This window comes from Phocoena sinus, chromosome 15, assembly GCF_008692025.1.
Source record: "Phocoena sinus isolate mPhoSin1 chromosome 15, mPhoSin1.pri, whole genome shotgun sequence".
In the NCBI taxonomy this organism is placed as follows: Eukaryota; Metazoa; Chordata; class Mammalia; order Artiodactyla; family Phocoenidae; genus Phocoena; species Phocoena sinus.
Genome location: NC_045777.1, coordinates 8,239,507 through 8,252,916, shown reverse-complemented (window position 1 = coordinate 8,252,916; position 13,410 = coordinate 8,239,507). Strand labels below are relative to the sequence as shown.

At 41.6% G+C, this 13,410-nt stretch overlaps 1 protein-coding gene across 1 annotated transcript in view; it reads right to left on the bottom strand.

The window, feature by feature from the left end:
* BCAS1 (breast carcinoma amplified sequence 1) overlaps window positions 1–13,410 on the bottom strand; it is a 98,088-nt gene that overhangs the window by 20,676 nt on the left and 64,002 nt on the right. Inside the window, exon 7 of the mRNA XM_032607123.1 lies at window positions 5,155–5,196. Within this exon, the coding sequence (XP_032463014.1) occupies window positions 5,155–5,196 (42 nt within the window). The remainder of the gene's footprint in view (window positions 1–5,154; window positions 5,197–13,410) is intronic.

The following is a 13,410-nucleotide window of genomic DNA, read 5'->3' as shown; positions in this document are numbered from 1 at the left end:
TAGCCAAAGTCACACCACAGGCAAGTAGTCATTTCAATGAGGATGGAGTTGTTTACCAGTAACTGAATATCTAATAGTGACTTAACCAATAACAATATGGAAGAAGAAGGTTGAAAGTAGGAAGTTGTGGGGTTGGTTTGGTGGCTCCACAGTGCTTCTATAACCTGGGCTCTTTCTATCCTTTGGCTCTGCCATCCTTGTCATGCTGAATTTTCATCCTTTTATCTGCTGCCTCATGGATATAAAGTAGTTGCCACAGTTCCATGCATCACATCCTCAATCCAATGTCCTAAGAAGGAAGGACAGTCACAGCAAAAGAGTGGCTTCAAATGAACTTCTGTATTTTGATCCTCTACTCAGGGTACATTTCATTGACCAAAAGTCACACCCTTACCCCTTGACTAATTATTGATGAAGAAAATGGGATTGTCGGTTTAGACAAATCACAGTGAAATACTTTGGGCTTGCCAACCTTACCTAAGATCAAGAGAAAGAGGGTGGAGGAATGGGAAATGGCCCTTAGGTAGGTAATGAACAGAGTCTGACTCACGGACTCTGGGTTCAGATTTATTTGCGATTGAAGCAGCAAGTTCATTTTTTGTGTGGAGAGCCTGGTGGGCCACTTACTCATATGATAAAGTGATTGTACGGGAATAACTTTGCACATCAACTTTACTTGAGCGCCAATGGTTTTCTTACTGGACCTTTCCAAATGTCAAGGGGTGTCAACTTATAAATCCTAGCCCAGAGTCCATTCTTCAAAACACAACTATTTCAGTAGGAAGAAAAAAAGGCACTTCTAGGGACTCTCATTAGCTTTGAAGTCAGGCCAAGAAGTCGGCTTTCAGCAGCCAAGAAAAAAAAAAAAATCCACTGACATCCAGTGTGGAAATCTAGAAGGATTCGAGCTAAGTGAGGACCTGATTTGCATATACAGACAGAAGAATTTGATTTTTATTTGGATAGCTTTCTGATTCCTTTCCAGGCCAGAGCTTTGGAAAAAGTTGTTCCTTATTCAGAATATATGACTGCATCTGCACATTTTAACTTTGGGTACAGTGGACAAGGTGAAAATCAGATTTGTGCTATATTTTAGAATTAAATCTCCCTTGCTTGATTTCAGGAGGGGATGTTGTATGTTGCATGTAGATGGCTAGTACAATTCACACGGACAATACACATTTCAGCAAAAGGTTTCACTTTTTGCCCCTAGTAATATACCGTATTTACTCTTAAAATTTGGTTTACACAGTTTTTACTAGAGCTGTGAGTTTCAGAAACTGATTTATAGCAAAATGGATTTCCTCCACTTAAACTTCACCCATGACATAATAATATTGATATTAAATTTTTTAATTATAGAATCTTATTTGGATTTGTTCTGATTTGATTTATAACATGATTATTTAATTGCAAAGACACTGTAGAGATTTTATTTTTATACCCAGTAACTCTTTCACATTCTTCCTCATTCTCAGCCCCCTAGGTTTTCTTTGGGAGGACAATCCTCCCTAACTTTAATACTATGTAATATGGATGAAGCTGGTTGAGCAGGTCTAAGCCAACTAACATGGTCTAGCTCCTTGGTCATATGAGTTCAGGGATGGGAATATGTGGCAGAAAGTAGAATTTTCCCAATTATTCATTCTGCCTTCCTATAAAAGAATTACACATGCATGCCCACTGCTGTGTGACTTGCTTTGGAGAATGGAATGTGAGTGGACATGATATAAACCTCGACTGAGTGAAAGTTTTAAGAGCTATTCCATGGCTCAGCCATGGCACTATTTTCTCTCTGCCATTCCAGCTGCACCTCCTTGTTGAAGGGGCTGCTTTTTCCATCTAGATTTCAGCAGGAAGAGGCCATAAGGATCACCCACAAGCCCACTTACAGCCGATATGCAGCATGAGTGAGAAAAAAAAAAAAAGAATCTGTGCTGTTGAAAACCACTGGAATTCGGGGCTTGGTTGTTATTGCAACACAACCTGGCAGATGCTGACTAACAGAGCATGGGAACCTGTTTAAGTCAATGAACAGGAACAAATTCCAGGACATGCAGGGTTGCTGCTGGACCAGTTTCTCCTTTACTCTGCACTGGTTGACGTGATGTTGGAAGGCAGAGGACGTAGCCAGGCCAAGGAGGCTGAGCCAAGGGAGAGCACGAGAGCCGATAAGTTCCACTTTCTTTTTAATCCAGGTAGAGATGGCTTTTCCTTCACTTGCAACTGAGAAGTTCATCACTAAGAAAGAGAAATACCTGTTTCCCTGATCTAATAGGTCACTGGGAAGGAAAGCTCCCACCCCCGCCCCCAGCGCCCCACCATTAGTTAGAACATTACCTCAATTAACCAGTGGTCAAAACATTTTCAGGTTACAACAAAAGAATTCAATATTTTCTGTAGTCAGGATGAACAGATTTTTTTTCCTGTTAGGACCAAAGGCTCATTCTAGGAAAAGCGTTAAAACTTCCAGGGGCTTCAAGCACCTTATTTTTCTTTTCATTAAACATTTTGAAAAATGTTGACATCAGCCTGCTCTTTACTTTGCATTGGGTGATAGATCAGTTTTGGAAATTCTCGGTAGAGAAACTTTAAAAACTAAACTCAATCGCATTTCAGCCAGAAGAAGTTGAGACTGTTTCAGGACTCTTGTAATATGGTTAATGACACCTAATTGTCCTGTTCTGAAGGTTTAGAGTATTATCCATTGTTTGGATTAACACCATCTCTCTTACTTGGGAAAAGGAAATTAAACTAATTGTTTTACACATACTTTGACTCCATGTGGACACTGAGTCAGCTGTGACGTGTGTAATTTCATGAGGAAATATAATCCCTGATTACTGGGAAGCACTCACTTCCTGTTGTTACAACTCCTATGCATTGACATTCCCGCAGGGGGAGGCAAACTCTTCCTGCAAAGGGCCTAGCAATTACTCAGTTCTGCCCTTGTAGCATGAAAGCAGCCATAGACTGTGTAAAGGAAGGAGGGTGTCTGTGTTCTAATAAAACTTTATTCATAAACACTGAAATTTGAATTTTGTATAATTTTCACGCATCACAAAATATTATTCTTCTTTTGATTTGTCTTCAACCATTCAAAATGTAAGAACCATTCTTAGCTCATGGGCCATACAAACACAGGTGATGGGCTGTATTTGGCCCATTAACGGTAGTTTGCCAACCCTGAATTACTGAGTTCTTCCTGTGTTTCAGGCACTGAAATACGCATAGTACCTGCATTACTCATTTAATTCTCACAAGAATCCTAAGGGGTAGGTAATATTATTACGGCCATTTAAGAGATGAGTAAACTGAGGTCCAAGAGGCAGCACAGCCTGGGGATGATGGGGCCAAGATCACAACATTTTAGCCTCACTCTTTCCAACTAATAGTTAGGAGATGAAATGTGGAAGCTTAGAAATAGAAACATCATTTGTAGGACCAAGCAATGTAAAGCGATTTTTAAATGCTTCTTTATTTTCTTGACAAAAATATTGGGTTGGCCAAAAAGTTCGTTTGGGCTTTTCCATAAGATATTACAGAAAAACCTGAATGTACCTTTTGGCCATCCCAATATTTTGCTTTCATTTGTATCTCTATCTGATTTTGTGTTATCTTTCAGTATCAATCATTTAACTAATTCATGTTATTTTTCTGTTTCAAATTTGAAAATAAAACACATTCTGTTTGCCTGCTGGAGATCAACTCTGCATTTTCACATGCGAGCTGCAAGAGACACGAGGTTCCTCGGATAGGCAACTACACACGAATATCCAAAAAGAAGTTTCTCTTCAAAAAACCTGGAACTTCGAAGCTAACAGCTGCCCTGGATTTAACCTGCAGCTTTTAAATTTAGAGTTCATGGGAAGAGTTCCCTCTTGTAGACTGCTGAAACAGAGACCTAGGCTTGCTAGAAAATAGCCAGCAAATTCATGAGAATTTGAATTACCAGAGACCTGAGCTTTGTGAGCTACTAAATTTGGCTCCAAAAAGAAAGGGGTGGGGGAAGAAGAAGAAGAAGGAGGGGGAGACAGGAGGGGGAGGGGGAGGGAGAGGAGGGGGAAGAAGAGGAAGAAGAAGGTGGTGGTGGGGCAGAGAAAGAAGGGAGAGATGGAGAGAAGGAAAGAGAAATAACAACAGTAACAACAACAACAGAGCAGATTCCGAAGGGTTTTCTCCCAACAAGAATTACAACATAGCCATTCTAATTTTTATTCCACATCACAGACATCTTTTCTGGAACATATTGGATTTTCAACTTCTGCTCAGTTCCAGCAATTAAATAAAGGTGAAAACACAAGTCCCATCCATGGCAAGCAAACAAGAGACACCTCGGAAGAGCCAAACATATTTTGCTTTGGTGAAATGATAACAAACAGTTTCTATCTTAAGGGGCTGTGAACTTCGCCCACTTAGAACATTTTCCAAAGACTGTACTTCTTTCAGAGCAGAAAGCTACTGTTTTGGGTCTGAAACTCATAAGGCCAATTTATTCATCTCCCTGGAAGATGTTTTGGAAAGATACATTTTTGTGGTGTCTCACAGGGAGCCATCTCCTTCAGACATGAATGCAGTGTCTTGAAAGTTTTGACCATCATTCTCGGAAATTAAAGGCCAAAAAGAGAGTGAGGCTCAACCTATGTCTGTCAGGTGTAGACCCACACAGTTGGCTCTCCTGCCCGGGACCAAGAGCCTCACAGCAACTATTGCAGCAATCTGCCATCATATCTGATGCAACTACCTGTCCTGGGTACCACCCACTGTTAGTGGAGAATCTAGGTTGCCATGGAAATAAAGGCGAAAGAGCGATCGAAGTAAGATGAAGCAGAGGGTGCAGCATCATTGTCCCTTAAGGAAGCGGCAAGATGTTCTTATGTTTAGTAGACTCTTTCAGCCCCTTAAGGGTAACAAATGCTAAAAATGTGTGCTCTGATTTTGCATTTTATTTGCATTGGTTCAATGGGCTTTACAAATATTTATCCAAAGTTGTTCCCCCATGGTCCCTAATTACGTGAAAGGCAGAAAGAGTCTACAACGGATGAATAACACTTGGAACATGCAAGAACCCAGGACCCCAGAGCTGACACCCGCAGTGGTCCATCATGCCGGAGATGAGTATGGAATGATTCTGTCATTTAATGCATAACTTACATTCTCCTCTGCACCTGTGGGAACTGAATCCTCTTTAACTGACTAAAGGGAAGATAAAAACAAAAGTAAGAGTCAGACTGTTACCAAAACCAGGGCTAACAGCTTTCGGGTGCCATTCTTGGACATAGCTTATGCGTACCTTGTTCCAAGAAGAAACTCAAGGAGCTTTACACAAATGTAAACAGTGTAAATTAAGTTATGTATTTTAAAATGTAACAAAGGAAAAATAAACATACAGATGCAGGCAGAATACAAATGGAGTGAGGAGAAGGGATGCGACAGAAAACACAAACTACAGTCTTGGCTGTGGGCAAGGAACACGTTTGCCTTGACAGTTTCTGGTAGCTGATGAAAAGAGGGATCTATGATTGGTCACACGATACAGTCATTGTTAGGCAAGATACATGAGCTTCTCAGGAAAATTCTGGTAACATGTCCAGAGAAATTCATCCCATGGTCCTCAGAGAGCAAGCAGTACTCAGCCTTACCCTGGCAGTCGGGCAGTGGCCAGCATCCGAAGCTCCATCTTACATCAGCGTTCAACATAGGCCAAGGTCACCATGCCAAAGTACAATCTCGTTAAAATACTTCTGTGAAGGGCCAGAGGGCTGGGGTCCAACGCACCCAGCTTCAAACTCTGTTAATCCCTGCAGTAATTCTGGCATCTACAGTCCTGCCCCAAATAGGAGAGGAGTTATCCAAATTCTATCAAAGGTCAATGTCACAATCATTATATCAGTTTGCCAAGCTCCAACTTGGGAGGTCATCTTTGCATATTTTTTGCAGTTGTTCTGAAGGATTTTTAGGTGGGTGGGTGGTGGTGTTTACAGACCACTTTGAGACTCACTTGACAGAGCTGGTCTCTCTTCCCAGAAAAGTAAACATGAACAAAATATTTTGCAAATAATTTCAGGGTGTTCATAGATCCTTGTCTTTCTTTTGGATTCCAGGGTAAGAACTCTTATCTATGTTGATTTTGTTCCAAGTCCTGCTTTTATTTTTGCTTTAAAAACATGCAGTGGGAGAGGAAGAAGGGACTGACATTTGCAAATATATCTTCTTCATGTGGTGCTCTGCATACACCATGTCACTTAAAGTAGCCCCAAGCGGTCAGCATGGTGACCTTCACTTACACTACAAGAGACGGAAGTACAGAAAGGTGAAGTCACTTGTTCAGGATGGTACAGCTAGAAAGTGGTGAGGGCTTCCCTGGTGGCGCAGTGGTTGAGAGCCCGCCTGCCGATGCAGGGCACACAGGTTCGTGCCCCAGTCTGGGAAGATCCCACATGCCGCGGAGCGGCTGGGCCTGTGAGCCATGGCCCGTGAGCCATGGCCGCTGAGCCTGCGTGTCCGGAGCCTGTGCTCCGCAGCGGGAGAGGCCACAACAGTGAGAGGCCCGCGTACCGCAAAAAAAAAAAAAAAAAAAAAAAATGGTGAAAATGGTTCCAAAAGCCAGGTTTTCCCCCTGCCGTGATAACTTGAAGGATCAGAATCACTTTGTGTGGGGCTTCCCTGGTGGCGCAGTGATAAAGAATCCGCCTGCCAATGCAGGTGACATGGGTTTGAGCCCTGGTCCGGGAAGATCCCACGTGCCACGGAGCAAATAAGCCCGTGCGCCACAACTACTGAGCCCATGTGCCACAATTACTGAAGCCCACGCTCTGCAACAAGAGAAGCCACCACAATGAGACGCCCGTGCACGGCAGCGATGAGTAGACCCCGCTCACCCGACTAGAGAAAGCCTGCACGCAGCAACGAAGACCCAACGCAGCCAAAAATAAAATAAATAAAATACATAAATTTATTTTTTTAAAAAAAGGATCATTTTGTGTGTGTGTGTGTGTGTGTGTGTGTGTATGTGTGTGTGTGTGACTGTGTGGGCCTCTTTCTCCTCTACCAGACTTGCTCTCTCGCTAGATGAGATCTTCAGCTTGGACCATTTATTTTTCCTTATCTTCTCATACTGAAGCTTACCTGCGCACAAAATATGTCCCTAAAATGGACTGTGGGTTTTCTGGAAGCTTCTGATTGTCAGAAAATTATAGCACACTCAGAAGGAATTGCAAGCAGTGTAGCTTTCTTGGAACTACACTCCTTCTCCCCGAGACCACCTGGATGCTATTTAATCCCATGAAAAGGCAAAGAGTTAAATGATATTTTAAAAGCCAGGCCTCCTTAACCTGACCCACAAAAGTTTCAAGAGTCAATATACTGTCTATGTCAGGCTGAGAAAACCCGCCCACTATGTAAGAATGGCACTTTTAGGTTTTCAAGCCCTCTTTCCTGTCCCAGTTGGTTGTAAGGAGACTAGTTTGTGCTTTGGTTTCCTGTGTCTGGCAAGTTCTTGGCTGTTGACTGCTCACTGTTTTCTAGAGGAAACTGAGAACTGGGTGTAGGCGATGGTGCAGCGTGCAAGGAGCTATTCTCAACAGTGATGTTTCCATCATCTTTGTTATGGCTTCAGACATCCAGATCCTTCTGATGTTTCAAAGTTGGCATTATAAGTACTGTCTGTTTCAAAAGAAATGATTATTTCCCACTTCAAAGTTCTACTACCCAGCAAAACACTCCTTATTTTGGGAATTAGCCCAGTGGGACATATCTCAAAAGTCAGTAATTTGCATACCATTTTCACGATTCTTGACCTGCCCGTGTACCATCTGTATTTACGTGATATTTTTCTTTAAGTTGACTATCTTTTTACTTAAACAAATATATTTTAAAAGAAAGCATCTTATCATTATCATGCATGTAGTATCAACATCCTCCCTGTAACCAAAAGTATGTATCAAAACTACTGCAATGAATAAAACAAAAATGCTCATTAAATTCTAATTATTTTTAAGTTTTTGTTAAAAAGAGAGACCAGCAAGTGTTATTAGCACAGTAAAAATTGACTATTAATATCACGAAGAGATTTTATAATTAAGGTCAGCAAAGAAAACAGAGTAGAATGGCGAGAAGATAACTTTGCATTACATGACTGATTAAATGTTTAGGGCTGTCTTCAAGAACCACTCAAAATCATTTTGCACATTTTTGTACATTTGCACACTGGCCTAAGGGCATAGCCTTCATGTTGGGGTGGCTGAAATCCAGTTAAAAGTAGGACCCAAAAATGGATAATGAGACACCAGGTTCTTGTTTCCATTTAGTGTTTGGCACATGTAAGGAAAACCTGCTCAGAACCCAAGTCTAGAGCATCTTGGGCTATGGAGTCAGGTTCAAATTCAGTGTTTTAGCTGTTCAACCTTGGGCTAGTCAACCACAGCTCTCTGAGCCTCAGTTCACTTACTCAAAAGTGGGCTATTAGACTGTTACCAATCAGAGAGTTGTTCCAAAGAATAGATACAATAAAGCCTGTGAAGGGAAAGTCATGGCTGAGGAGAGCTGAGACTCACCTACGTCCGGTGGCTGGGGTCAGGCCACACAGCTCCTCCCGGTACGTATGTGAAGACCTCCCTTTCCATGGGAATTAGAGACTCTGGAAGGTGTGCGTATGGTGGGAGGGACAACTTAAGCCATGTTTGCAATGAGGGGTCAGTTGTCTACAGTCTTTTCTAGAAGTCAGAAGGCACGGGAGGAGAAGAAATGAAGACTTTAAGAAAAGGACGTCAGAAAGAGAATTCACCGATGGAAGTTAGGACTCCAGGCAAGCCAGCTACCTGCAGGGGGAGTTCTGGGTAGGACTCCAGGCAAGCCAGCTACCTGCAGGGGGAGTTCTGGGTAGGATGCTGGTGGCCGGTAGACCAACTCAGACCAGCTCAGCTACCCTCGAGTTGGGCGTCCACTGGGGAGAAAAGGGCTGCGTGGATGCCGAGGGTGGGTCTTGTTAAATGGTGTCACTCTGTGTCCCGAGCCGCTGCTCCCAGAGCTGAGCACCACACAGAAAGAGAGTTTTCTCCAACTGCTTTGCAAGTGGCAGGGGAACTATGGCAGGCTCGTGAGGACATCAGTGAGGCATCGGGTAAGTTGGTGTGGACCTTCTCCTTGGTGGCTCTGGTGACAGTGGTGTGGTTTGGGAGCGATCACCCAGTAGAGACATATGGGGGCCTGGACCGAGTTGTGATCACATTCCTTAGATTCCTAGAACTATCTGAATGGGATGAGTAGGGATGTGGATTGACATGCTTCAGTCAATCTGCTGACGTTAATCTCATATGTGTAAAGCACTTAGCACAGTGCCCGCACATAGGATGTGTTCAATTAATGGAAACGATTTTTGTGAATGCTGAGGAAAAGTGGCATAAATTAGGCCTCCTTGACCTATTTAAGACTTTTCTTAGGGAACCTTCCTACATTGTTGATGGGAATGTAAATTGGTGCAGCCACTATGGAAAACAGTACGGAGGTTCCTCACAGAACTAAAAATAGAGTTGACATATGATCCAGCAATCCTACTCCTGGGCATATATGTGGACAAAGCTATAATTCAAAAAGATACATGCACTGCTATGTTCATAGCAGCACCATTCACAATAACCAAGACATGGAAACAGCCTAAATGTCTATTGACAGATGAATGGATAAAGAAGAGGTGGTACATATATGTATGCAATGGAATATTACTCAGCCATAAAAAAGAATGAAATCATGCCGTTTGCAGCAACGTGGATGGACCTTGAAATTACCATACTAAATGAAGTAAGTCAGAAAGAGAAAGACAAATACCATACACCACTCTTATGTGGAGGCTAAAATATGACACAAATGAACTTATCAACAAAACAGATACAGACTCACAGACATAGAGAACAGACTTGTGGTTGCCAAGGGGGAAAGGGAGTGGGGGAGGGATGGGTTGGGAATTTGGAATTAGCAGATGCAAACTATTATATAGAGAATGGATAAACAACAAAGTCCTACTGTATAGCACAGGGAAATATATTTAATATCCTGTGATAAACCATAATGGAAAAGAATATGATAAAGAATGTATATATATGTATAACTGAATCACTTTGCTATACAGCAGAAATTAACACAACATTGGAAATCAACTGTACTTCAATGAAATACATTTTTAAAAACTTTTCTTGACCAATTCCATGTTGCTTTCAGAATTTCCTTATATCTGTCTCAGATATATGTTTGCTCCTGAATCCCTTAGGAGCAGACATTTTTAACACTGCTCTTAGGTTATACGGGGTTCCAGCATTGGAATGGGGTACAGGATGGTGTGGGTCTCAGCTAAAATCGTGATGATCTGCTCCCTACAGGATAAGTGGCACATTGACCTTCGTAAAACAAAAATCCCAGGACATCCTAACTTCAGCCCACTGTGCCAGTATTTTGAGATCCTTATTGTTTATATTTTGGATTGCATTAATGAGCCCACCCAGCCTGTAAACTTGACAAATGCGCTTCACAGTTTATTGACCAAGTTACAAATAAAAACTCTGAATAAACAGGCCTGAGGCCAGATTCCAGAGGCCGTCCCAAAGACAGCTTCTTGCATGTGGTTTTGATCCTCTAATAAATATCCTTTGTTGGCTTGCATCTACCCATCTTGTGAACATGCCTTAGATGCGACACTACAGAACTGAAGAAAAACAGTAATACTATCAAAGATAATAATAATGACAACAACCCATATTATTGGGCTCTGCGTTAGGCAGCAGGTTCATTTTTTTACGTTAGTATTCCATGTCGGTCTTCAAAATGGAAGCAGATCTCCCCTAATTTCTAGGCCTCTGCTCCAATACCTATTAAATTTTGCTCTTATTCTAAAACAATACCTCCCTCTGAAGTTTGAGGTGTGTCTCTAATTCTCCTTCAAAGCTGACATCCTGGATCTCACATTTAATGTGTATCTGTAACCAGGATGGTTTCCAAGTTCAATACACAACTACAGACAAAGACATCGGACAACTTCTTCCTTTTCTCCTCATCTTTTCCGCACAGCAAAAAGCCTATGAGCTGAGGACCCAGCAGAACCAGATTCCAATTCATCATTTCCACTGCCAGCGAGTACGCTGTGATGGATGATCTCTAAGGAGGAGGAGAGAAGACTAACTCTTCCACACTGGGAATATGTTCGGGAAAGGAATTTCAGAGACAGGAAGGAAAATCGGACGGCACAGCAACTCACTTCAAAGTGAATGAGAGAGAATGATTGTGAAGTGCAAGGTCGATTTCTGCAGACCAGAGGCATTTACTAGGTTCTCAAGCCCTTCAGCCAGAGGAGCATGATAAGGTGTGGGGCTGGTCAGGAAACACACAGAGCGTGGGATTCTCATTCGAATCTCAAAACCAGGAACACTTCAATCTTTTTCAATAAACTGGACATCTGGCTGTTATCTGGCGAGTCTAAAAATTGTCCAATCTCATTAACAACAACAACAACAATCCAGTTTGAAATCTAAAGGATCTTGTCTGGACATTTATATTGCCAAGAATAAGGATCTAAATAGCATATGTACTTATCATATAAACGTGATTAACAAGAGCTCCTCTCCTTTAAACAGCGCATTTCAATTCTTAAAGGAGTTTCTTTAAAATGCTGTCACATGGTAGCACTTAAGCCAGAAGACACCCTGTTGCTACCAAGTCTCCCAGAAGCACCATTTGGATCACGTGACGGCTGTTCTGATTTCACGGTGGACCTAAGACTTTTTCTATCAAGGCTGGATACTTCATCCCATCTTTCAAGTGCTTCCATAATTGTCCAGCCCTGTGCCGGGCTTTCTAAACCAGGATCCCCATGGATTCTGGGATCACACACAAGATTGTGTATTTGAAACAAATAACCCAGATGAGTCAAAGGAATTTTTAAGTTTTCTTAGTCTATTTTGACCTACACTGACTGCTCCCTTGTCTAAACAGCCGTAGCGTTTTTAACCTGTATTCCACGGATTAACACTGGATTCCACACTTGACTGTTTTGTAATGGAGCTTTCACTCACTGAATGCCACTCACTTTGCATTCATTTTCCAACTCAGTTCTCCCCAAAATCATGAAAGGTAGGTACCACCTCCTACTTTCAGAGCTGAGGAAAGTGAGGCTTGGAGGGTTTAAGTCTCTGCTCACATTCAGACAGCCAGGAACCCTCAGAGCCGAGATTTGACTATGTGTCTCTTTGGCTTCAAAACTCACATTATTTTTCTATTCATCATTTGTCTCTCCCAAAGGAAAGCAGGAAAAAGGCTGTTTCGAAGATGCTCCAAATGTATCATTTATTAATTGTGTGCAGGCACATACACATACACACGCACGCGTGCATGCATGCGTGTATATCCTATTCCTCCAAATGGATTTCAGGGTTTTGATGGTAGCAAATATATCTTTGACTTGTTTTGTACCTCGGGTGCTATTGGCACTAGAAGCCCCACGTGGCTTTTCAGATCATAACCAGCGATGTCACACTTGAAGAAATGAGGGTAACACTGTTCACTGAGCACTTAGTATGTCTCAGATGCTCTCCATGTAAGTGACTGGATTCTCATAACAACACTGTGAGATAAACACAGTGCCTATTTTACAGATAAGAAAATAAAGGCTCTGAGTGGTCAAGTAATTTGCCCAAGGTGACATAGTCCCGCCTTTCTGATTCTGACTGTTACGCAAACTCGCCATCCCCAAGATTTTTTAAGATAATCTACTCCAATCTTTTTACTCAACAGAGGAGGAAAAAGAAACCCAAACAGAGTAAATAACTTTTGTGAGGTCACAGAGCAAATGGTATTCCAGTTAACCCTGAACAATCAAGGGCGCAGTTAGGCCATATAACTGGATTTAAACATTTTCTGGCAAGCACAACATAATTTGAAATTAATTTTCTCAAAGGTTATTTTTTTTTTGTTTATAATAAGAACTACTTTGGCAATCAAGACTATAAATCAAAATAATGCATAGTTTCATACTGACAGCCTGTTAGGGGAAAAATTCATTTCTGATGTTCATAATTGCAAACTTCAAAATGTGTTTGTTTAAAAGCTTTTCAATTAAAAGAGAAGAAAGCGAGCTTAGGGTTAGTTAGTGGAAATATCAGCATTTTTCTGGTGTTTCCCCTTGTTTGTTTTTCAAAATTTTTACAAGAATGGTTTTATAGCCAAAGCTTATTCTAATTTAAAGAAAAGAAAACGAAGACTTTCATTTTGTTTCCTACTAGAAATAAGTTCCTTCATGAGAATGTAAGCTACCAGAGGGCAGCAATCTGCTCACTGATATTTTTTCAATGCCTAAAACGTAGCACACACACACCCCCCAAAAAAAATTAGCACAAAGAAAGTGATTAAAACCACTGCTGAATGAGT